The following is a 24,959-nucleotide window of genomic DNA, read 5'->3' as shown; positions in this document are numbered from 1 at the left end:
AGTTTATACAGGCGTCCCTAATGTGTGGCCACTTCCCTCGCTTACCCTGGCCCCCACCTCAGTTGCCTATGCGCAGGATGCAGCACCAGGGCAGCACTTGACGTCGATGCCCCCCCACCCCACACCACAAAACAATCGGGGCCAGCACTTGCCCCCGCCCCCACCCCCACCCACCAGCACCCAAGGCCTGTAAACAACAGGCAAGCTGTAGAGAACGCTGCAGCTCACTCACCTCTGTTCCCCCAAAGAGAAGGCCAGCGTGCTGTTGTGAAACACGTTGCCGTGCTTTCCCGCCGACGTGGACAGACGATATGGCCGGATTCCAAGAGCCTGGCAGGATAGGCTTTTAATTATATGCTGATGTATTACAGTTAGCGCCCCGCCGACCGATGGTGGGAAACGCGGCTCACCGTTGGGCTGAGCGGACGATGGCGACCTGCATTCATACCGTCGTGAAGCAGGACATGCCATATTTTCTGTGCATGCCACCTATCACACCCGCCGCCAGTGGGTCGGAAAATTCCACCTTTCGAGTGTGAATTTGGCTTAGAAACAAGCTATTGTGAAAGCACAGGTAAACTACCTGCTGCACCATTTTTTTTAAACCTGTCAGCATTGCTGTGTCCTGTTACAGTTTAGTACTAACTCGCAGCATAAAACATGAAAATTGAAAATGATCGCTAAGAGCATGAAGAGAGATGCCCAGAGAATTTATTTATAGAGAGTTGTTGCAGCGTAGGAGGTATATCAAAAGGAGTAATTCAGACAAAAAACTGCACCTTTTAAGAAAAGAGTAAATATTTGAAACAAAGGTGACACAGGGCAATAGTGAGAAAGGCGTATGATTATTTTTTCATTACTCTGGCAAAGAGGGGAAATGGACTAAGTGAACTCCTTGGCTGTAAATATCTATGAGCTGTTTTTTGTGTTCAGTTAAACATCATAGCTAATACAAAAAAAAATCAACCACTAATCCTTAAATACGATCTAGATTTTTTTTGTAATGCACCAAGTAAAACAAGTTACCACTTTACAATTATAGAGCACTTTTAAATGTAAAATAATGTCCTAAAGAGCTTTTAGAGGTCTCAGGAAAAAGACACCAAGCCAAAGGAAGAAGGCTGGAGTGATGAGCAATGGTTTGAACAAAAGTTAGTTTACAGAGTATCAGGGAAACACAGAAACAGGAGGAGGTCATTCAGCCCCTCGTGCTTGTTGCTCCATTCAATTAGATCAAGGCTGATCTGTATCTTAACTCCATCTAATTGTTTTGATTCAGTAACCCTCAATACACTTGCTAACAATCTCGATTTTTAAGCTTTTAATCAACCTAGTTTTCTTTGGGGGGCGGGGGGGGGTGTGTGTGTGTGTGTGTGTGTGTGTGTGCGCGCGGGCAGATTTAATGACAGTGTGTGAAATGGAGAGGGAGGCTGAGAGGCAGAGGGAATTCCAAAGTGTGAGGTCTAGGCAGGTGAAATAACAGCTATCAGCGACAGAATAAAAAATGGTGGGAGGGGAAATGCACATAAAGCCAGGAAGTTAAAGAAATGGGACGAGTTTGGGGTTCTGGGAGGAGATTATCCTTACAGAAAGGAATGAGGCCATCGGGGATTTTAAAGACAGGAAAATTTTAAACCTGAGGCATTGGGGGAAATGGAAGCCAATACAAGGGCATGTGTGATGTATGAGCAGGGCTTGGTGAGAATAGGAATATAGGCAGAGATTTGGATGAGTTTAACTTTATAGAGTGCAAAGCCATTGAGTAAGGATATCAAAGTTGCAACATCAACTGGGCTAGTGTTACAAATGTGTCATGAAGATATGGGGTTGAAAACTCAGCAGTAGGTCAAACAGGACACTAAGTGATTGAACAGCCAAGTTCAGCCCGAAGGGCTGGTCATCAAAAGTGAATTGAATCAATGGTGAGAGTGCGGAGTTTGTGACGGGCCAAAGGTGATAGTTTCAGTCTTTCCAATATTTAGCTGTAGAAAATTATGGCTCCTACAAAACCAGATGTTGGGCAAGTAGTCTGACAGCAGACGCAGTAAAGCAATAGGAAACGGTGTTGGAGGCAAAGCTGGTGTTGACAGCACATGTGAAAGTTTAATCCATAAATGCGGATGGTGCTACCAAGGTGCAGTAAATAGGTGAGGAAGAGGAGAGAACCAAGATTAGATCCTAAAATCCTAAATCAAAATAAGTAAGTTGGAGGTGAGAAAACATGACACTATATGCTCCCCACTTGCTTTTTCGGCAATGCTTTTGGGTTTGTGCTCATCGTCATTACTTAATATACATTACGATTTGGAGTTAGTTATGTTTGTTACTACCTTGTGAGTCATTAGATTTGAATAATTTAGCGGTTGTTGTAGGGAGAAACGCCAACCTAAAGGGAGGAAGGTAATCAGAGATTGATGCAGTATGGTCACTGAGTAAGGAAGGAAATAAAATTGCTTTCTTTTTGTGGTAGCACAAGTTACAGTACATAGTTTGAGAGGAATGAAATAGAACACAGGAAAACAGAGCTCTGTTAGGACAAGGTGTTGGTTTTAGATTTTAAGGTTTCAAAGCAAGTAACACTATTGTTTATCCCTTTTTCAATATTCATTTTCATTTTTCAATTTTTATTTTTTATCCACTTAATTTTATTTATTTTGATTTTTATTCATTGTTTTATCCTATTTTCAATCTTTTTTCCCACCACTGTCCCCTCCCCCCACACCACCCCAACTAGGGCCATATGTCACCTGCTCATGTTGTTCTTTCCGGAGTGCTTACCCTTATCCTGCCATTATCACATTCTGCTTCTATCCTTAATGTCACCATCAACACCTCCTTTAACCAGTACCACCACCATTAACACCCCTTTGATCTTTATTTTATGACATCTTTGGCAATCTCTCCTTTGCCTCCACCTGCTCCACCCCCTTAAACAGTATAAATTTCAGTATGCTGTATTCAATAACAGTATAAATTTCACCCCCCCTTAAAACAGTATAAATTTCGCCACATTTTTACTTCTCTTTAGCTCTGAAGAGTCATATGGACTCAAAACATTAACTGTCTTTCTCTCCACAGATGCTGTTAGACCTGAGTTTTTTTTCCAGCATTTTTTGTTTTTGAACAATATTCAAGTACTGCTTATGTCCAAGGTGGAGGAGTGCAGAGCTCTTAGGAGCCTTGTAAGGCTGGAGGCAATTACACAGATAGGAACTGGTTAATGGTGATGCCATTGAGAATCTGAATACAAGGATGCGAATTTTAAAAACCTTGTTGATGGACCAGAAGCCAGTAAAGGTCAGTGAGCACAGGGGTGATAGGTGAATAGTGCGTAGTGCAGGTTGGGATATGGGCAGCAGTTTGGGTGAGCTTATTTTAATGGAAAGTGAAAAATGGGACAGCGGCCAAGACAACATTGGAATAATTGAATCTGGAGGAAACAAGTGCATAGATGAGGGTTTCAGCAGAAGTGCGGAGATATAGCAACAGGGGATGAGCAATGTTACACAAATGAAATTAAGTGGTTTTTGTGATGGAGGCCATATGGGGTTTGGAAACTCAGTGCAGAGCCAATCAGGATGCCATGGTTACAAACAGTTTGGTTGAGCCTGAGACAGTGGCCAGTGTGAGGGATAGAATTCATGGTGAGGGGACAGAGTCAAGGCCCGAGGACAATGACTTCTGACTTCCCAATGTTTTATTGGAAGAAATAATGGCTGCTCTTGGATTGGTTGTTGGACAAGCAGTCTTGCAAGGGCAGTGGAAGGGTCAAGAGAGGTGAAGCGGAACTGGGAGTTGCCAGGGCACACACAGAATCTGGCGGCATGTTTTTGGATGGTGTCACTGAGGGACAGCATGTCAATGAGAAATATGAGCGGTATGAGATAAAATGGGAGCCAATTCAAGGAAGGACAAAATGGAAGAGTAGTTGCCATTACTGTAAAAGAAGCTGCATTCCCTTGTCCCATGGATCAAGTTATTATCACATGCCAATCAGATTGCTTAAAGGTGATCAACCTCATGTTTATCAAAAAGGTACTTGTATGTGCATGTAAATCTGGAAGTTTTGTAATGACCTTCAATCTAACAATTTACAAATAATTTGATAAAACGCACTGGGTGAAAACAACAAAACGAATTCCTCAAAATGCAGAATTCTAAAAACTTTAGAAGTGACAAAACTATAAAATATTACTGCATCACAGGATTGCTTCTCACCACTTTGACAGTAGATCTCCCCACGTCTCCAAAATTTTTTCACCACATTCTTTGGACACATCACCAGAACCACTCAGGAGAGGCTCATCATTATCTGGAGAAAAAGAACAATAGATTGAATAGGTCTGACTGAAGATAACTTCACTTCGCTGCCTGCATAATCATGTCACAAAGTATTCATACACTATGTGCTGATGTGTTAATAAAATTTCTGCTCAAATGTTTCCCAGTAACATTGACTGGAATTAAACTGTAATTGAATATAAAAGTAAGGATGTTATGCTTCAGTTACACAGGGCATTGGTGAGACTGCATCTCGAATACTGTGTGCAGTTTTGGTCTCCTTATTTATGGAAGGTGTAAATGTGTTGGACGCAGTTCAGAGGAGGTTTACTAGATTGATACCTGGAACAAGCAGATTGTCTTATGAGGATAGGTTGGACAGGCCGGGCTTGTTTCCACTGGAGTTTAGAAGATTGAGGGGTGACTTGATTCAATTATATAAAATCGTGAATAGTCTTGACAAGGCGGGCGTGAAAAGAATGTTCCCTCTTGTGGGTGAGTCCAGAACTAGAGGGCACTGTTTTAAAATTAGGAATTGCCCTTATAGGTCAGAGATGAGGAGAATTTTTATAACAGAGAGTTGTGCAACTTTGGAACTCTTCTGCCTCAGATAGCAGTGGAAGCAGGGTCACTGAATATTTTTAAGGCAGAGGTAGGAAGGTTCTTGTTAGACAAGGGAATCAAAAGTTATCAGGGATCGATGGGAATGTGAAACTCGAATCACAAACAGATCAGCCATGATCTTATTGAATGGCGGAGCAGGCTCAATGGGCTGAATAGCCTACTTCTGCCCCATTTCATATGTTTGTATTAAATATTTGACAACATATGGCAGTTGAACACCACATTCATTTTGATGTAAACTTTGTTTTATGTTCCATCTGTTAACTGAATATTACTCTTGCATAGCTTATCGCACATTTAATTTTCAATCTACCTCAACAGCATATAGGATAACAGGCCAACTGACTTAAAACAATGGAAGCACTTTAGATAAATTTGCAGTATTGTGAACCTTTCCAAATTATTTATACTTCACAAAGAATAAAATAAGGAAAACAACCAGAGTTCAGGATTGACAAAAACTCATCTCTAATCCCACATTGCCTTTGCTACCAAAGGCAGTTTCACAGGTCAGTGGCAAATAATTGGGCCTAGAGCAGTAAAAACAATTGACATCGGAAGAGGTGGCAGCCGTGATTTAGATTATATTGTGTCAAATGGCTTAACAGCAGAACCGTATTCTTTACAGGCCAGGAACTCTCCTTTAGATGCATTTGGAAGCTTTGTCATTGGATAAAGCAGTAAGCAACAAAAAACAGAATAGCAGCTTAAATACTATGTATATATTTATACACATGTACACAATCATTTAACTGTACACCTGGTTCAGTAAAAATTGCCCTATAATCAGTACCTAGAGGGACAGTAATTGTGTTTGTACCAGACGCAGGTGAAAGCCACACAAAATTAAATCAAATCTTTATTTCGACCCTCATTAGTCCTATCACTTAGTTTAAAATGGATTCTCAACACAATTGGCCTAAAATAATGGCAAAGCATCAAAGTTAAGTTTTAAACAGTCACAACTCTTAAGATCAGGAAAGGATTCTCTAAATGCCAAAAGTCATCTTGTGAATTGTAAATTAGATTAAGAAAAAGAGCCAGTTCAGAGTTGGAGTAAACTCACCTTCCTCTTCATCATCCTCAGGTGGTGAAGGGATGATGGATCCCTGTGATCCATGGTGAGGTAAACGTATGGTTGGACTTGCTGTTGTTTTCCTTCGCTCACGTTCAGATTCACTTTCCAAAGTTGCAACCTCATACAGTGTATCACTATTACTTTTTCTTTCTTTTCGTTCAATCTGTAAAATAATTTTAACAGTTGTTCTGACTTGGGGACGACATATAAGGTACTGAAACATGTAATAAACAGCCTTTTACACCTGTGCAGTGCATGTTATTCCAATCATATGTTAAAATATGGAACATTTCTGGGTTTAACTTCAGCCAATTTTGTCAGAAAAATGCAAAGTTGCTTATTACTGTTCATTTAAGGGATGTCAAGGTCGACAATGCACACAACTGGCGTATATACAGTGCCCCTACTGCAGTGAAAAGGTTCAAGATGCTTCACGGGAACATTAACAAACAGAATTTGACCCTAAGCCACATAAGGAGGCATAAGGGCTGGTGACCAATGCTTAGTCAAAGGGCTAGCTTTTAACTAGTATTTTAAAGAAGGAGAGAGAGTTGGACAGACAGAGGTTTAGGGTGGGAATGCCAGAGCTTTAGGCCAAGGCAGCTGAAGGAATCGTTGCCAATGGTGGGGTGGAGGAAATCAGAAATGCATGAGCCTATATTTAGAGGAACGCAGATGGCAGAAGGTCTGGAGGAGATTACAGAGATGGGGAGGGACAAGGCCATGGATAGACTTAAACGCAAGGATGAGAATTTTAAAATTGCAGTGTTGCTGAACGAGGAAGCAATGTAGGTCTACAAGAGCAAGGGTGATGGGTGAACTGGACTTGGTGCGAGTTAGGCTACATGCAGTTTATGGAAGGTGGAAGATGGAGGACAGAAGGCCAGCCAATACAGCACTGAAATAGTTGACTTTAAAGACAGCAAAAGCATGGATGAGCATTTCAGCAGCAAATTTCCCTAGGCAGGAGTGGAGATGGGCGATAGAGGTGGAAGCTGGTGGCCCTGCCGATGAGATACCACATGGGGTCAGGAATTCATCGTCCTATTGACTCTGAGCTACAACTGCGAATGGTTTGGTTCCGCCTCAGACAGTGGTCAGGGCGGAGGATGGAATCAGTGATCTGGGAACAGAACTTGTGGCAGGAAGTTGAAGACAGCGGCTTTAGTCTTCCAATATTTGGGACATAAAACTGCATAAAATCATGCTATCGTTTGAACAGTTATTTTGTAGTTTCCAAACAAGTACAAATCCTAAAATGAAAAGACCTTGAGATTTACTTTTAAGTGCTGAATCTTTCAGTGATGCCAATGTTATGGCTTATTTCGAGGAAACCTCCATGGCCAAACTAAGTAACTTGAAAACCATGGGCCCTTCTGTTCATGTTAATTCTGGACTCTGTAGAACTGCGTTTCAGCCAACACAACCTGAACTGCCCTTGGATGATAATAAAAATGTAAAGCCCTTGAGAGAGTGACATGATAAGGTGTCATATAAATGCAAATAGAATTTTTTTGTAAACTAACTGAAGGTGGTCATATGAAGTGAGACCACAGAGGTCAAGTTTTCTGTAAAATGCTTTTACAACAGATCAATTCTGGTGAAGTCATAGCATACCAAGGGATAGGTTAAATCCCCATCTCCACTGAGCTCCAAGTCTCAGCCACATTGCTGTAAGCAGAGGCCAAACAGAAGTTAGGGCCTTCCGTACAGGGAAGGGAAGAAGGTGAAGCAGTACATTTTCCAGATATTTTATATGTCAACTGGTAACCAACTTAAAACAGCACTGCAAGTTTCCTGTAGGATAGGTATCATTCTGAAAGCAATAAATGAGTCGAATGACAAGTGAGAGAAAAGTGGGAAAAATTGGCAGGAGGGAAGGAAAAGTCTATTATAATTTCCCAATTACATTATCCTGTGCTACGTGGAGCTAGCAAGTTTACTAGTACCTATTTTCCTAACACAAGATGGGACAGTCAAATTGTTTTCGTTACCTGTTTGAGCTTTAAATAGAACGTCTCCGTATAACTTCGTTTACTGAAGGGCCAAAACATTCTTTCAGTAGGCGGACATACTCTGACTTTGGTCTCCAGAAGAAAACGGACTGGCTCTTGCACTTCCGTGACAACCAAATCAACTGCTGTTGTCATATAAAGCAATTTGTCTGCAGAAAGAAGAGGTAAAATGTCCTTTAGTAACATAGTATTGTATGCTTTAGCCAAAGTATACTTGGCCAGATGTGAACCCGAGTGATATTACATATATTTTAAGGTAACCCACAAATTCATTTTAGTTCAATATGGAATAACTTTAAATTGTGCTACTTTTAAAGTTTTATCTCTGGATGATTTTTACTATGTACAAGATCACACAGCTTTCATGGGTGTATCCAAATGCTAAACAGGTTTGTTTTATACAGACCATATATAGATTGGTTTGGCATCACATTTTGTGAACAGGAGAGAGGCGAGATAGGCATGTTGGGCAATGGATGTAAGCTGCAGAAAGGCAGCTTGGGTTTTCAGTGGCAGTCAGAGTAATGTTTTGAATTGATCTCATATGCACTCTTCTCCAAGCTTTGTTGAATAAAATGTGAAAGCTTAAAAATTTGATCAAGCCGTAATAGTGACACAAATTAAAAAATGCTAAATCAGTTCATGCGAATAGTGACATAATCAGAACAGGATGCAATCCACGCATTAATCTACCCTCTATTCAAAATGAAGATTTTATCACATAGTTCTCATGTCAACTATAGTCGATCATCCTCTGCTTGTAAGGCTTCAAAGTTCAGAAAATTATCAAGTGTCGATAAGGTGCAAAACAAAAGGTTAATGGACAAGATAAGTGCACATGGATAGAGGCGTTAACAGAGAGGAAGCAGAGAGTGGACATAAATGGGGCTTTTCCAAGTTGGCAGGTAGTGATTAGTGGAATACCACAAGGGTCAGTGCTGGAGCCTCAGCTATGTTTCTTTTCTTCGTTCATGGGATGTGGGCATCGCTGGCTGGGCCAGCATTTATTGCCCATCCCTAATTGCCCTTGAGAGTCGGCTTGTTGGGCCACTTCAGAGGACACTTAAGAGTCAACCACATTGCTGTGGAGTCACATGTAGGCCAGACCAGGTAAGGACGACAGATTTTCTTCCCTAAAGGACATTAGCAAATCAGATGGGTTTTTACAACAATCGACAATGGTTTCATGGTCATCGTTAGACTTTCAATTCCAGATTTTTTATTGAATTCAAATTTCATCATCTGCCGTGGTGGGATTTGAACCTGGGTCCCATGAGCATTACCCTGGGTGCCTGGAGTACCCAGTGACAATACCACTATCCTACTTCCTAAACTTAGATGAAGAGACAGAGAGTAATGTATCTAAGTTTGCGAATGATACAGGGCTAGGAGGAAAGGTAAGCTGTGGGGAGGACACAAAGGCTGCAAAGAGATATAGACAGGTTGAGAGAGTGGGCAACAAGATGGTAGATGGAGTATAATGTGGGGAAGTGTGAAGATATTTACTTTGGTCAAAAGAATAGAAGAGCTGAATTTTGTTTTTAAAAAGGTGAGAAACTTACTAGTGTTGATGTTTAAAGGCACTTGGGTGGGCTCGGGGAAGGAACAGGAACAACAAGCAATTAGGAAGCCAAATGGCATGTTGGACTTTATTGCAAGGGGTTTGAGCACAGGAATAAAGTCGTCTTGCTAGGGTCTTGGTGAGGCCACATATGGAGTACTGCATGCAGCTTTGGTCTCCATATTTAAGAAAGCATATATGTGCATTGGAGGTGGTACAGCGAAGGTTCACTAAATTGGTCCCTGGGATAAGGGTCCTGTCCTATGACAAGGCACCGAGCAAATTGCACTATTTTCTCTGGAGTTTAGAAGAATGAGGCCTGATCTCATTGAAACATACAAAATTCTGAAGGAGCTTAATAGGGTAGATACTGAGGGATTATTTCCGCTGGTCAGGGAATCTAAAACATGGGGGCAGAGTCTCAGGATAAGGGACGATCATTCAAGGCTGAGATGAGATGAGGGGAAATTGCTTCATTTAAAGGGTTGTGAATCTTTGGAACTCTCTGCCTCAGGGGGTTGTGGGTGTTTCATCAATGAATACATTTAAGGCTGGGATAGACAGATTTTTGGTCTCTTGGCGAATCAAAGGATATGGGGAACAGGGAGGGAAGTATAGTTGAAACCCAAAATCAGCCATGATCGTATTGAATGGCAGAACAGGCTCAATGGGCTATATAATCTACTCCTCCTATTTCTTGTGCTCTTGTGTCATCACTCGTCAGAGTTTCGCCCATGGTCTCAAATCAACACTAGATCAGAAGAGGATTAACAGTGAGTTACTTCTGGTCCTTTTGGTAAAGCCCATCTAGCCCAGAAGGAAGTCTGTCTACCAGCGTAGACATCAATATGGACCAGAATATAAAGGCAAAATATGCGGATGCTGGAAATCTGAAACAAAAACAAAAAAATGCTGGAAAAACTCAGCAGATCTGACAGCATTTGTCGAAAGAAAGACAGAGTTAACGTTTCAAGTCCGTATGACTCTTCTTCAGAGTTAAAGGGAAGTAGAAATGTGGTGAAATATATACTGTTTAAGGGGTGGGGTGGAACAGGTGAAGCTGGATAGAAGGCCAACGATAGGTGAAGGCAAAAGAGAGATTGCAAAAGATATCAAACAAAAGGTCAAAGGAGTGCTAATGGTGGTGATGTTGGCTAAAGGATGTGCTAATGGTGACATTAAGGGTAGAAAGCAAGATGTGATAATAGTAGGACAAGGGTGAGCACTCTGGAAAGAAGATGAACAAGTGACAGATGGCCCTAGTGGGGGTGGGGTGGGGTAGGTTTGGGGGAGGGGACAGAGGTGGGAAAAAAGATCAAAAGTAGGCTAAAAGCTGGGGGCAAAGCAAAGAATAAAAATGGAAATAAATTTTAAAAATAATAATAAAACTAAATGGAAAAAAAATTTTAAAAATAAAAAATGAATATTGAAAAAAGGAGATTAGAAAAGGATGAGGATGGAGGAGAGAGTTCATGGTCTGAAATTGTTGAACTCAATGTTAAGTCTGGAAGGCTGTAAAGTGCCTAGTCGGAAGATGAGGTGCTGTTCCTCCAGTTTGCGATGAGCTTTACTGGAACGTTGCAGCAGGCCAAGGATGGATATGTGGGCATGAGAGCAGGGTGGAGTGTTGAAATGGCAAGCGACAGGAAGGTCTGGATCATGCTTGCGGACAGACCGAAGGTGTTCTGCAAAGCGGTCACCCAGTCTGCGTTTGGTCTCTCCAATATAGAGGAGAGCGCATTGGGAGCAGCGAATGCAGTAGACCAAATTGAGGGAAGTGCAAGTGAAGCTTTGCTTGAAAGGAATGTTTGGGCCCTTGGACGGTGAGGAGTGGGAGGAAGTAAAGGGGCAGGTGTTGCACCTTCTGAAGGTGCCATGGGAGGGGGTTGAAGTGTTGGGGGTGATGGAGGAGTGGACCGGGGACCACTTAATACGGACCATATATTGGTTTATACAAAGATTAGATTAAAGGTACCTGAAAGATGTTGAGAATTACCAGCAAAGCTTGAGCTGGCAATGCTACCTGTCGCCACACCCTATCATTACTTTCAGAATAAACACCATCAAAAAATGTCACTTGTTAGTGAAGCCCTTTCAAATTAAAAAAATTAAAGACACACTAAGGGAGGACTGCCTGCCATTTCACGAGTCAAAAACAAACGCAGCATCAGATGACATAGTTCCTCTATTTTTGTTATTAAGCGCTCTCCTGGTTAGCTTCCCAAATTCCACCCTCTATAAACTGGAGCTCAGTTGTCTGTATCTAATATACACCAAATCCTGCTCACCAATCAGTTATTTCAAAGATTAATTCTAAGTGTAGAACCACAGAATTTGTAGTGGAATCAAGCAGGTAAAAGCATAGTTTGTGTTTCTATGTAATCTGGACTTTTAATTCTGATAACTTTACCTTAAGGTATGAAAACATGCAAATAATTCCATAACAAGGCATGCTTTAAAATGTTACCGTTCACTTTGCATCTTTAAGAAAGTCATATTTTATTACCTTTAGGCGTTTCTTCATTTACAGCTTGAAAATGTGATGTGTTGGGATTCCAGCTACCAGTTATAATGTACGATTTACCATCTGAGCTTTTACCCATTGATTCCTGCAAATAAAGACATATATTGCAACAGAATTGGTTTACTGCTACTCTTGTTAACGAATACCTAATTTATATTACAAAATTATTTTTCAGTATTATAATTTACATCTGTGGGTGAAACCATCTTTATTTATACTATGAAGCAATTTTCAGCAGAGGACAGCTTGAACACATATGCAAATTTTGTGGAATTTATTTATTTTAAATGTGACACAACTTCTCATCACAAAAGCTGTCAAACCACAGAGTGAAAGAAAAAGGCCAGAGCTTGAGGCAGCTTAGTGTCAACTCTACTTTAAGTGCCAAAGACAACTAGAACAAATCAAGTCTCCTGGTATAGGGCTTAATACTCAACCAGGCATCTGCAACCTGAGTTAACCATGACACAGTGGAAGTGACTTTTGTGAATTGTGTTTTCACTCAACCTCAAGAGCTATGCCTGCTCCTGTTCTACCAGTGTGTGCAGTTTTTACTTTATATCCACACCATCTATCTGAATTATAGCTTATTTCATGCTAATAGCCCAGGATCACAAGTAGTAAGTTTGAGGCTGGTCAAGCTCATTTCACATAGGATCACTACTGCCAGAGAAGAAGCACCCAACTCTGCTTTATCTGCAGCAGCCCTACTACAGTAATTATAAAAACAGAAAATGTTGGGAAAACTCAGCAGGTCTGGCAGCGTCTGTGCACAGGGAAACAGAAATAACATTTAGGGCTGAATCTTCTGGCTGGCGTGCGGGTGGTGGAGCCTGCACGCCAGCGCTTAAAATGTCGCGCGAGCGTCCAGACGTCAGCACGCGGCATCGCAGTATTTCGGTCGGCGGGTGCGCTATGCAGTGGGACGCGCGCCCGCCATTAATTAAAGGCCTCGTTAAGGCCCTTAACTTGCCAATCATCGATGATTTTGAGGGACCTGTGCAAACTTCGGCTCGGTGCACGGGCCCAACAGGCAGGCGGGTAGGTGATTTTTTTTTTTTACAAACCTCATCGAGTGGCGGGATGAGGTTTGATAGCAGTTTTAAAAACGTTTAATAAAGTTTTTGTTTATTTCATTAACACGTCCCATCTTGTGTGACATTTTCACAAGGGGAACATTTTAATGAATTTTTTATTGTTCTATTTTTTATTTTTGCCCGCCTTTCAGCGATCTCCCTGAGGCAGCACTTTGCCTCAGGGAGATGTGTGCTCTTTTGCGCACATGCGCGAAAGAGCACACTCTCGCAGGTGGGGAAGCGCTCCCTGGCCGCACAGGAAACGCATAGCGGTGGGGCCTGCCCGACCATCAAGGGCAAAATTCTGTCACTAAAGTCCGTGTAACTCTTCTTCAGAGCTCTAGTGTCAAGTTAGCATCCTCAGATAATCACACAATAATCCAATAATCTCACAAACTGAGAACAGGTTTGAACAGGGCTGCTACATTCTGCTTTCTGCAATTTGGCCACAGCCTTATTTTATATTTATGTACCAAACCTGCATTCTCTCACTTTTACCTCCTGTTCAACAAGTCATAGTCATAGAGTCAGAGAGGTCTACAGCACAGAAAAAGGCCCTTTGGCCCATCGAGCCTGCGCCGGTCAAGCAAGTACTGAACTACTCTAATCCCATTTTCCAGCACTAGGCCCATAGCCTTGTACGCCATGGCCGCCCGGGCGCTTCCGACCAGAAGCAAGAGCCCCTCAGAGCTCGCCTCCCTGTCTCACCGGGTAAGTGAAAAAACGAAAAGTTTCTTTAGGCTTAGGCTATCTATTAGACTCCTCCTTCCAGTCCCACTCAATGGACCCAGCATTGATAAAGTACAACCCAAACTGGTTGTAGGTTGCGATGCAATACTGTAATAGGATGTTGTAAAAAGGGGCCAAGCCCTCACCTCATTTGTCAGTCTTCCTCGGGGGTTAGGCATCAACCCATTGCAAAAATTTTTTCCTTTGAATTATAATTCCAGTTTTTTTTTTAAGAAGAGAGATAAGAGCCCCAGCAGGTATGCCCATTGGGAGCCTTGCCTTTTTTCAATTACAGAAAGTCAGGGCACAAGGCTCTCGGTGAAACCGGGAATATTTCCTGTTTCACTGGCATAGTTTGGTTTTTCAGCATCCTAGAAATCCATGAATTTTATTCTTAGATATAAAAGAGCTACATCAGGAGGTCTGTTTATATGGGGTGAAAGGCATCCATGGCATATTTGTCTTTGCATCAGCCATTCCATGGGTAAAACAATCCTAGTTTTAGTTTTTGACTACACATCTGTGCTTATTTCTAGACTGGGCCTCTGAAATAGAAACATTTTCCCTTATTCCTGGTCCTTAATTCATAGTTTCCTTTTCGGAAATCCCAGCCCATGGTTCAGGGCAGCCATGTGTCTGTAACCTGAATGCCCATCCTTAAGCAGAGAGAAGAGGGGAGGGCTTTCAAAACGTTACAGGATTTGACTTCTGTGGTTCTCCACGGTGACTCATCACAAAAGCAGAACTGATGCAGGGTCATCGAACTGAAATGTTAACTCTGTTTCTCTTTTCACAGATGCTGCCTGACCTGCTGAGTGTTTTTAGCATTTTCTGTTTTGACTCAATGCAATCAATGACATTTCCAAAAAGTGGTGACTCATTAAAAAATAGGCACGTTCCAACCTTTAAAGCTATGGTGAAATTATCTCAAATTTTACAACACTACTGAGTTCCATTTACTTTACAGATCTTCCCACCAATATTTCATTAAACTGAAACATCCTGATTAAGAACTCCTTAATTCACTGTATGACATATTTGAAACAAGGAAAAGGAAAGAAATGTCACTTTTTTAGCCAAAAAAAGTTTGAATACCATCTTACCAAATCCAAAAGATGCATGTCACTGTTGCGTACATCTTTGCCAGGGCTGAGAAGAAGGCCAAAGCACCTAATGAGAGAACATAACTGAAAACATTGATAAAGTTATGGGTAGAATAAAACATGTTATGATGTTTGTTCTTACTCTGCTATTACTTGGTTGCAGTGTTCTATTTTAAAACCCTGTTATAATTTTTTAATAGAAGAGCAAACTTGCATTTTAAATACAGTAATTTCTGTTAGATAACAATTGAAATAAGGCATGCAGTTCAGGAAGCCGCATTATGGACGAAATAGCTGATGTTATTGCAAACTGTACAATGCATATCGACTCTGATATTACCAAGAATGGGAGAACGTAGTTAAAGATGGAAATTTGAAAAAACATTGCATAAACGGAGCCGAGAAGATTGAGGGGGATATGACAGAAGTTTTAAAAATGCTAGGATTTGACAGGATAAATTGTGAATTAGGGTCCACAGGATGCTGAATTGGTTGCAAGTGGCAGTTAATGGGATTTGTATTAGAGGTTTAAAGGGTAGAAGAAAATGTTCCACGCAAACAGTTGTGACAAAAAGGAATGCATTGTTGCAAACAAAGCTGAGTCAATCACTGCATTTAAGAAACAATTAAGCAGTTGACAACAAATATTACAGAAAAAAAAGTAGGAAAGTAGATTTAGAGGCGACAGCTTAGGTCGGAGACTTCCATTGGTACAGGTAATTTGGGTCTAGTGGCCTCCTTTTGCACTAAAGGTTTATGTTTGACAAAATCCTGAAATCCTTGCAAATTACTACCAATAAGGATATACTGCTGTGTGGTGGTACCCAAAACCAGTGAGCCGAAATAGTGGCATTCGCTGATTTTCCAATGGTACTGCACTGCCCCCTATATTTTTAGTGAAGTAACAGGATTTTAGTGGAAACTGAAGACTTTAATTGATCAATGCGGATATTAGGAAAATCCAATTTATTCAAACTCATGCACAAAGAAAAGCAAAGCTAAAACACAAACGTTAAACAAAGAAGTTCCAAAGCCTAGTACCTCCTGAGCATGCACAAACGCTTTCCAATGTACACCAACACATTATCATGGGCAGACCATTTCCCTGAAGCAAAGTATTTGTTGAAAGAATAAAACGGAAGGGGCGAAACAAGTCGAATAGGAAATTTAGGGTACAGGTACAAAAATTATATGACTGCACACTACACAGTTCTTTATATTCTCATCTGAGCAAAATCTGTACAGGAATTGAGCTTCTTCATGCCACAACTTCAAACCCCAATTAATTGGCCAAAAAGGGGTTTGTGCAGAGGTCTCAGTAACAGCCACAATAGTCCAAATAGATACAAAGTCCCATCTTCATATTGAGGATACCCTCCATCATGTTGTGTGGCACTACCACCGTGCTAAATGGGATAGAACTGAAACAGATCTATCAACTCAAGACTGGGCAACCATCAGCAGCAGAACTGTACTCAACCACAACCTGTAGCCTCATGGTCCAACATAAACCCCACCCTACCTTACTACCAAGCCAGGGGATCAACCCCAGTTTAATGAAGAGTGCAGGAGGGAGCATGCCAGGAGCAGCACCAGACATACCTAAAAATGAGGTGTCAACCTGGTGAAGCTAAAACACAGGACTACTTGCATGTCAAGCAACATAAGCAGCAAGTGATAGACAGAGCTAAGCGATCCCACAACCAATGGATCAGGTCGAAACTCTGCAGTCCTGCCGTCTGCAGTTGTGAATGCTGGTGGACAATTAAACAATTCACTGGAAGGAGGAAGCTCCACAAATATCCCTATCCTCAATGATGGAGGAGCCCAGCACAGCAGTGCAAAAGATAAGGCTGAAGCATTCGCAACATCTGCAAAGAGTGTCCTGCAGTCAGCATCATGGTGAAGCAGTCTGGGATGAGTGTCCTGCAGTCAGCATCACAGTCTGCACTGGAGCGCTGCTTTGGGAGCTCGGTGAAGAGGGAACGAGATGATCCTTTGAGTACGGGCAGGTAAGTATTTACTACTTTTATTCCTTATAGTTTTTAAAGTCTTATTTTATGGTTCATCGTTTGTAAGGGCTATATCCGGTAACATGAAGAGCAGGGAAGAAGGGCCCTAGAGTAATTGATATTATTTGATACTAAGTATCTTCCAAAAGGTTTAATTTAATTTAAAGGAGTAAGTCATGGCAGGAGAGCTCAAAGCCGCGGTGTGCTCCTCCTGCTCTATGTGGGAAGCCGGGAACATTTCCAATGCCCGGGGCCACCATGTGTGTGGGAAGTGTCTCCAGCTGCGGCTCCTGAAAGCCCGGGTTTCAGAGCTGGAGCGGCGGCTGAGGACACTGGAGCATTCGCGAGGCAGAGAGTATCGTGGAGAGAGGTGGTCACACTGCAGGCTAAGAGTCCACAGGCAGGAAGGGAATGGGTGACCACCAGGCAGAACAAGAGGACTAGGCAGGCAGTGCACGAATCTCCTGTGGCTATTCCCCTACAAAACAGATATACCGCGTTGTATACTGCTGAGGGGAATGGTCTCTCGGAGAAAGCAGAAACAGCCAAATTCGTTGCACCAGGGTTGGCTCTGCTGCACAGGGGAGGAGTAAAAAGTGTGGGAATGCAATAGTTATAGGGGATTCAACTGTAAGGGGAATAGATTGACGTTTCTGTGGCCGCAAACGAGATTCCAGGATGGTATGTTGCCTCCCTAGTGCTAGGGTCAAGGACGTCTCAGAGCGGCTACAGGACATTCTGATGGGGGAGGGTGAACAGCCAGTGGTCGTGGTATACATTGGTACAAACAACATAAGTTAAAAAAAGGGATGAGGTCCTAAAAGCAGAACATAGGGAGTTAGGGAGTAAGTTGAAAAGTAGGGCCTCAAAAGGTAGTGATCTCAGGATTACTACCAGTGCCGTGTGCTTGTCAGAGTAGAAAAAGCAGGATATATCGGATGAATACGTGGCTGAATAGATGGTTGTGAGGGGGAGGGTTTCAGATTCTTGGGGCATTGGGACAGGTTCTGGGGGAGGTGGGACCAGTGCAAACTGGATGGGTTACACCCAGGCAGGACCGGGACTGATGTCCTAGAGGCAATATTTGCTAGAGTGGTTGGGGAGGGTTTAAACTAAAACGGCAGGTGGATGGGAACCTAAGCAAGGAGTCAGAGGAGGCGGAATCAAGGACAAGAACAAAAGACAGAAAGGAGAATAAGAAAAGTGATAGGCAGAGAAATCAAGGGCAAGAATCAAACAGGGCCTCAGTGAAAAATAGTGGGAACAGGACAAGTAATGTTAAAAAGACAAACCTTAAGACTTTGTGCCTTAACGCGAGGAGCATTCGCAATAAAGTAGATGAATTAACCGCGCAAATAGATGTATTTATAGGTATGATATAGTTGGGATTACGGAGACATGGCTGCAGGGTGACCAGGGATGGGAACTGAACATCCAGCATTCGGTATTTAGGAAGGACAGACAAAAAGGAAAAGGCGGTGGAGTTGCATTGCTGGTTAAGGAGGAAATTTACGCAATAGTGAGGAAAGATGTTAGCTCCGACGATGTGGAATCTGTATGAGTAGAGCTGAGAAACACTAAGGGCCAGAATACGATAGTGGGGGTTGTATATAGATCCCCAAACTGTAGTGGCAATGTTGGGAATGGCATTAAACAGGAAATTAGAGATGCATGCAATAAAGGAACATCTGTAATTATGGATGACTTTAATCTGCATATAGATTGGGCAAGTCAAATTAGTAACAATACTGTAGAGGAGGAATTCCTGGAGTGTATACGGGATGGTTTTCTGGACCAATACATTGAGGAGCCAACTAGAGAACAGGCCATCCTAGACTGGGTATTGTGCAATGAGAAAGGAATAATTGCACAACTAGATTGCCGAGGCCCCTTGGGAATGGGCGACCATAATATGATAGAATTCTTCATCAAGATGGAGAGTGACGTAGTTGATTCTGAAACTAGGGTCCTGAATCTTAATAAAGGAAGCTACGGTGGTATGAGGCGCGGGTTGGCTATGATGGATTGGGAAATGTTACTGAAAGGGATGACAGTGGATAGGCAATGGCAAACATTCAAAGAGCGCATGGATGAACTGCAACAATCATTTATTCCTGTCTGGCGCAAAAGTCAAAAAGGAAACGTGGCCAAACCATGGCTAACAAGAAAAATTAGAGATAGTATTAGATCCAAGGAAGAAGCATACAAATTGGCTAAAAAAACAAGACCTGAGGATTGGGAGCAGTTTAGAATTCAGCAAAGGAGGGCCAAGGGATTGATTAAGAAGGGGGAAAATATAGTATGAGAGTAAGCTTGCGGGGAACTTAAAAACTGACTGTAAGAGTTTCTATAGGTATGTGAAGAGAAAAAGATTGGTGAAGACAAATGTAGGTCCCTTACAGGCAGAAACAGGGGAATTTATAATGGGGAACAAAGAAATGGCTGACCAACTAAATGCATACTTTGGTTCTGTCTTCACAAAGGAGGACACAAATAACATACCAGAAATGTTGGGGAACACAGGGTTTAGTGAGAGGGAGGAACTGAAAGAAATCAGTATTAGTAGGGAAATGGTGTTGGGGAAATTCACGGGATTGAAGGCCGATAAATCCCCGGGGCCTGATAATCTACATCCCAGAGTACTTAAGTGGCCCTAGAAATAGTGGATGCATTGGTGGCCATCTTCCGAGATTCTATAGACTCTGGAACAGTTCCTCAAGATTGGAGGGTAGCTAATGTAACCCCGCTATTTAAAAAGGGAGGTAGAGAGAAAACAGGGAATTATAGACCAGTCAGCCTGACGTCGGTAGTGGGGAAAATTCTAGAGTCCATTATAAAAGATTTAATAGCTGAGCACTTGGAAAACAGTGGCAGAATCGGACAGAGTCAGCAAGGGTTTACGAAAGGGAAATCATGCTTGACAAATCTACTGGAATTTTTCAAGGATGTAACTAGTAGAGTTGATGAGGGGGAGCCAGTGGATGTGGTTTATTTGGACTTTCATAAGAGCTTAGCTTGTAAAATTAATGCGCATGGGATTGGGGGTAGTGTATTGAGATGGATAGAAAACTGTTTGGCAGACAGGAAACAAAGAGTAGGAATAAACGGGTCTTTTTCCAAACGGCAGGCAGTAACTAGTGGGGTACCGCAGGGATCGGTGCTGGGACCCCAGCTATTCACAATATATTTTAATGATTTAGATGAGGGAACTAAGTGTAATATCGCCAAATTTGCAGATGAGACAAAGCTGGATGGGAGGGTGAGCTGTGAGGAGATGCAGAGATGCTTCAGTGTGATTTTGACAAGTTGAGTGAGTGGGCAAATGCATAGCAGATGCAGTATACTGTGGATAAATGTGAGGTTATCCACTTCGGTAACAAAAACAGGAAGGCAGGTTATTATCTGAATGGCTATAAATTGAGAGGGGGGAATGTGCAATGAGACCTGGGTGTCCTCTTACACCAGTTGCTGAAGGTAAGCATGCAGGTGCAGCAGGCGGTAAAGAAGGCAAATGGTATGTTGGCCTTCATAGCCAGAGGATTCGAGTACAGGAACAGGGATGTCTTGCTGCAATTATACAGGGCCTTGGTGAGACCACACCTGGAATAGCGTGTGCTGTTTTGGTCTCCTTATCCGAGGAAGGATGTTCTTGCTATAGAGGGAGTTCAGCGAAGGTTTACCAGACTGATTCCTGGGATGGCGGGACTGACATATGAGGAGAGGTTGAGTTGGTTAGGGTTATATCCGCTGGAGTCCAGAAGAATGAGGGGGGGATCTCATAGAAACCTATAAAATTCTAACAGGACTAGACAGGGTAGCTGCAGGAAGGGTGTTCCCAATGGTGGGGGAGTCCAGAATCAGGGATCACAGTCTGAGGATATGGGGTAGACCATTTAGGACTGAGATGAGGAGAAATTTCTTCACCCAGAGAGTGGTAAGCCTCTGGAATTCGTTACCACAGAAAGTAGTTGAGGCCAAAACATGGTATGTTTTCAAGGAGTTAGATATAGCTCTTGGGGCAAAAGGGATCAAAGGATATGGGGAGAAAGTGGAAGCAGGCTATTGAGTTGGTTGAGTTGACTCTTTCTCCGGTACATCGATGATTACTTCGGTGCTGCTTCATGCTCTCGTCGGGACCTGGAAAAATTTATTAATTTTGCTTCCAATCTCCACCCCTCCATCATTTTCACATGGTCCATCTCTGACACTTCTCTTCCCTTCCTTGACCTCTCTGTCTCAATTTCTGATGATAGACTGTCCACCAATATCCATTACAAGCCTACCGACTCCCACAGTTACCTCGACTACAGCTCCTCACACCCCGCTTCCTGTAAGGACTCCATCCCATTCTCTCAGTTCCTTCACCTCCGTCGCATCTGTTCTGATGACGCTACCTTCAAAAACAGTTCCTGACATGTCCTCCTTCTTCTTTAACCGAGGTTTTCCACCCATGGTCGTTGACAGGGCCCTCAACCGTGTCCGGCCCATATCCCGCGCATCCGCCCTCACGCCTTCTCCTCCCTCCCAGAAACATGATAGGGTCCCCCTTGTCCTCACTTATCACCCCACCAGCCTCTGCATTCAAAGGATCATCCTCCGCCATTTCCACCAACTCCAGCATGATGCCACCACCAAACACATCTTCCCTTCACCCCCCCTGGCGGCATTCCGTAGGGATCGTTCCCTCCGGGACACCCTGGTCCACTCCTCCATCACCCCCTACTCCTCAACCCCCACCTATGGCACCTCCCCATGCCCACGCAGAAGATGCAACACCTGCCCCTTCACTTCCTCTCTCCTCACCGTCCAAGGGCCCAAACACTCCTTTCATGTGAAGCAGCATTTCACTTGCATTTCCCCTAACTTAGTCTACTGCATTCGTTGCTCCCAATGCGGTCTCCTCTACATTGGAGAGACCAAACACAAACTGGGCGACCGCTTTGCAGAACACCTGCGGTCTGTCCGCAAGAAAGACCCGGGCCTCCCTGTCGCTTGCCATTTTAACACTCCACCCTGCTCTCTTGCCCACATGTCTTTCCTTGGCTTGCTGCATTGTTCCAGTGAAGCCCAACGCAAACTGGAGGAACAGCACCTCATCTTCCGACTAGGCACTTTACAGCCTTCTGGGCTGAATACTGAATTCAACAACTTTAGATCTTAAACTCCCTCTCCCCATCCCCACCCCGTTTCCTCCCCCTCCCTTTTGTTTTTTTCAATAATTTATATAGATTTTTCTTTTCCCACCTATTTCCATTATTTTTAAATCTACAACTAATTCCTTGTCAGTCTTTCCACCCCACCCCCACTAGAGCTGTACCTTGAGTATCCTGCCATCCATTCTTAATTAGCACTTTTCTTAGATAATATCACCACCTTCAACACCTCTTTGATCCTTTTGTCTGTGACATCTTTTGATTATCTGCTCCTATCACTGCTTGCTTGTCCCTACAACCACCCCACCCTCAACTTCTCTCCCCCCACCCCCCCACCTTAAACCAGCTTATATTTCACCCCTCTCCTAACTATACTCAGTTCTGTTGAAGGGTCATGTGGACTCGAAACGTCAACTCTTTTCTTCTCCACCGATGCTGCCAGGCCTGCTGAGTTTTTCCAGGTAATTCTGTTTTTGTATTGAGTTGGATGATCAGCCATGATCATGATGAATGGTGGAGCAGGTTCGAAGGGCCGAATGGCCTACTCCCGCTCCTATTTTCTATGTTTCTATGTAACAATCTTCAGCCAGAACTGCCATGTGGATGATCCAACTCGGCCTCCTCTGGAGGTCCCCAGCATTACAGATGCCAGTCTTTAGCCAATTCAATTCATTCCATGTGACATCAAGAAATGGTTGAAGGCACTGGATACTGCAAAGGCTGTGGCCCTGGCAATATTCTGGTAATGGTACTGAAGACAATAGTACAGAACTTACCACACCCCAAGACAAGCTGTCCCAGAATAGCTACAACAATGTGGAAAATTGCCCAGGTATGTCCTGTACACAAAAGCAGGACAAATCCAAACCAGCCAATTACTGCTCCATCAGTCTACTCATGATCATCAGTAAAGTGATGGGAGGGGTCATCAACAATGCTATGAAGCAGCACTTGCTTAGCAATAACCTGCACACTCAGTTTGGGTTCTGCCAGAGTCACTCAGCTTGACCTCATTACAACCTTAGTTCAAACATGGACAAAAGAGTTGAACTCCTGAGGTGAGGTCAGAGTGACTGCCTTTCGCATCAAGGCAACATTTGACCGAGTGTGGCATCAAGGAGCCCTAGCAAAACTGGAGTCAATGGGAATAAGGCGGGAAACTCTCCGCTGGTTGGAGTCATTCCTAGCACAAAGGAAGATGGCTGTGGTTGTTGGAGATTAATCATCTCAGCTCCAGGACATCACTGCAGGAGTTCCTCAGGGTAGTGTCCTAGGCCCAGCCATCTTCAGCCGCTTCATCATGAGGTCAGAGGTGGGGATGTTCGCTGATGATTGCGCAATGTTCAGCACCATTTGTGACTCCTCAGACGCTGAAGCAGTCATGTTCAAATGCAGCAAGACCTGGACAATATCCAGACTTGGGCTGACAAGTGGCAAGTAACATTCGCACCACACAAGTGCCAGGCAATGACCATCTCCAACAAGAGAGAATCTAACCATCGCCCCTTGACATTCAATGGCATTACCATCGCTGAATCCCCCACTACCAACATCTTGGGGGGTTACCATTAGCCAGAAACGGAACTGGACTAGTCATGCAAATACAGTAGCTACAGGAGCAGGTCAGAGGCTGGGAATCCTGCGGCAAGTAACTCACCTCCTGACTCCCCAAAGCCTGTCCACCATCTTCAAAGTACAAGTCAGGAGTGTGATGGAATACTCTCCACTTGCCTGGATGAGTGCAGCTCCAACAACACTCAAGAAGCTTGACTATCTAGGAAAAATCAGCCCACTTGATTGGTACCCCTTCAACAAACATTAACTCTATCCACCATCGAGGAATAGCGGCAACAGTATTCACCATCTACAAGATGCACTGCCGAAACTCACCAAGGCTCCTTAGGCAGCACCTTCCAAACCCACTGCTGCTACCATTTAGAAGGACAAGGAAAGCAGATAGATAGGAATACCACCACCTGGAAGATCCCCTCCAATCCACTCACCATCCTGACTTGGAAATATATCGCTGTTCCTTCACTGTCGTTGGGTCAAAATCCTGGAACTCCCTCCCTAACAGCACGGTGGGTGTACCTACACAACATGGACTGCAGCGGTTCAAGAAGCAGGCTCACCACCACCTTCTCAAGGGCAATTTGGAATTAATGCTGGCCAAGCCACATCCCATAAATGAATTTTAAAAATGAAGAACAAAAAAGGAGTAAATCTGATTCAGAGTATATGAACATTTCTGGATGAAAAGTGATTTCAGGTTTATCAGGCATAACTTTTATTCATCAAGTGTTTTTTTGATTCAAACTCAATAGCAGTTTCCCTTCTCTCTTGTACAAGGTGTTATTTTGTATTTGGTCATTGATATTTAAATCAGGAGCCAAAAGGGGGTGGGTGACGTTAAGAGGAGAGGGCGACACTGGGGGTGTGGAGGGGGGACGGGCAGGATGCCGAAGTGGGGAGGTTGGGGGAGGGAGGATGGTGCCGGGGTTGGGGGGAGGAAAGAGGAGAACAGGAGGGGGATGCCAGGGCGGAGGTGGTGGAAAGAGAAAGAGAGAGAGACAGAGAGAGACAGAGAGAGACAGAGAGAGACAGAGAGAGACAGACAGACAGAGAGAGAGAGAGAGAGAGAGAGAGAGAGAGAGAGAGAGAGAGAGAGAGAGAGAGAGAGAGAGAGAGAGAGAGAGACAGACAGAGAGACAGAGAGACAGAGAGACAGACAGAGAGACAGAGAGACAGAGAGACAGACAGAGAGAGAGAGAGAGAGAGAGAGAGAGACAGAGAGAGAGAGACA

At 43.3% G+C, this 24,959-nt stretch overlaps 1 protein-coding gene and 1 long non-coding RNA gene across 12 annotated transcripts in view; one reads left to right on the top strand and one right to left on the bottom strand.

Annotated features, from left to right (window-relative positions):
* LOC144685408 (uncharacterized) overlaps positions 1 to 24,959 on the top strand; it is a 1,061,419-nt gene that overhangs the window by 80,645 nt on the left and 955,815 nt on the right. The window lies entirely within an intron of this gene.
* Positions 1 to 24,959, bottom strand: part of rabgap1 (RAB GTPase activating protein 1) — a 206,270-nt gene that overhangs the window by 96,779 nt on the left and 84,532 nt on the right. For 9 of the 11 annotated variants that reach the window (XM_078549832.1, XM_078549829.1, XM_078549836.1 and 6 more), the window contains 5 exons: positions 14,992 to 15,058; positions 12,066 to 12,168; positions 7,978 to 8,147; positions 5,972 to 6,146; positions 4,219 to 4,312 (listed from right to left, as the gene is read on the bottom strand). In XM_078549832.1, the coding sequence (XP_078405958.1) occupies positions 4,219 to 4,312; positions 5,972 to 6,146; positions 7,978 to 8,147; positions 12,066 to 12,168; positions 14,992 to 15,058 (609 nt within the window). Of the gene's footprint in view, positions 1 to 4,218; positions 4,313 to 5,971; positions 6,147 to 7,977; positions 8,148 to 12,065; positions 12,169 to 14,991; positions 15,076 to 24,959 lie in introns of all 11 variants that reach the window. The other 2 variants (XM_078549837.1, XM_078549838.1) reach the window with 1 other exon arrangement.

Source organism: Cetorhinus maximus, chromosome 10 (genome assembly GCF_964194155.1).
Source record: "Cetorhinus maximus chromosome 10, sCetMax3.hap1.1, whole genome shotgun sequence".
In the NCBI taxonomy this organism is placed as follows: Eukaryota; Metazoa; Chordata; class Chondrichthyes; order Lamniformes; family Cetorhinidae; genus Cetorhinus; species Cetorhinus maximus.
This window is presented reverse-complemented; position numbering and strand designations above follow the sequence as displayed.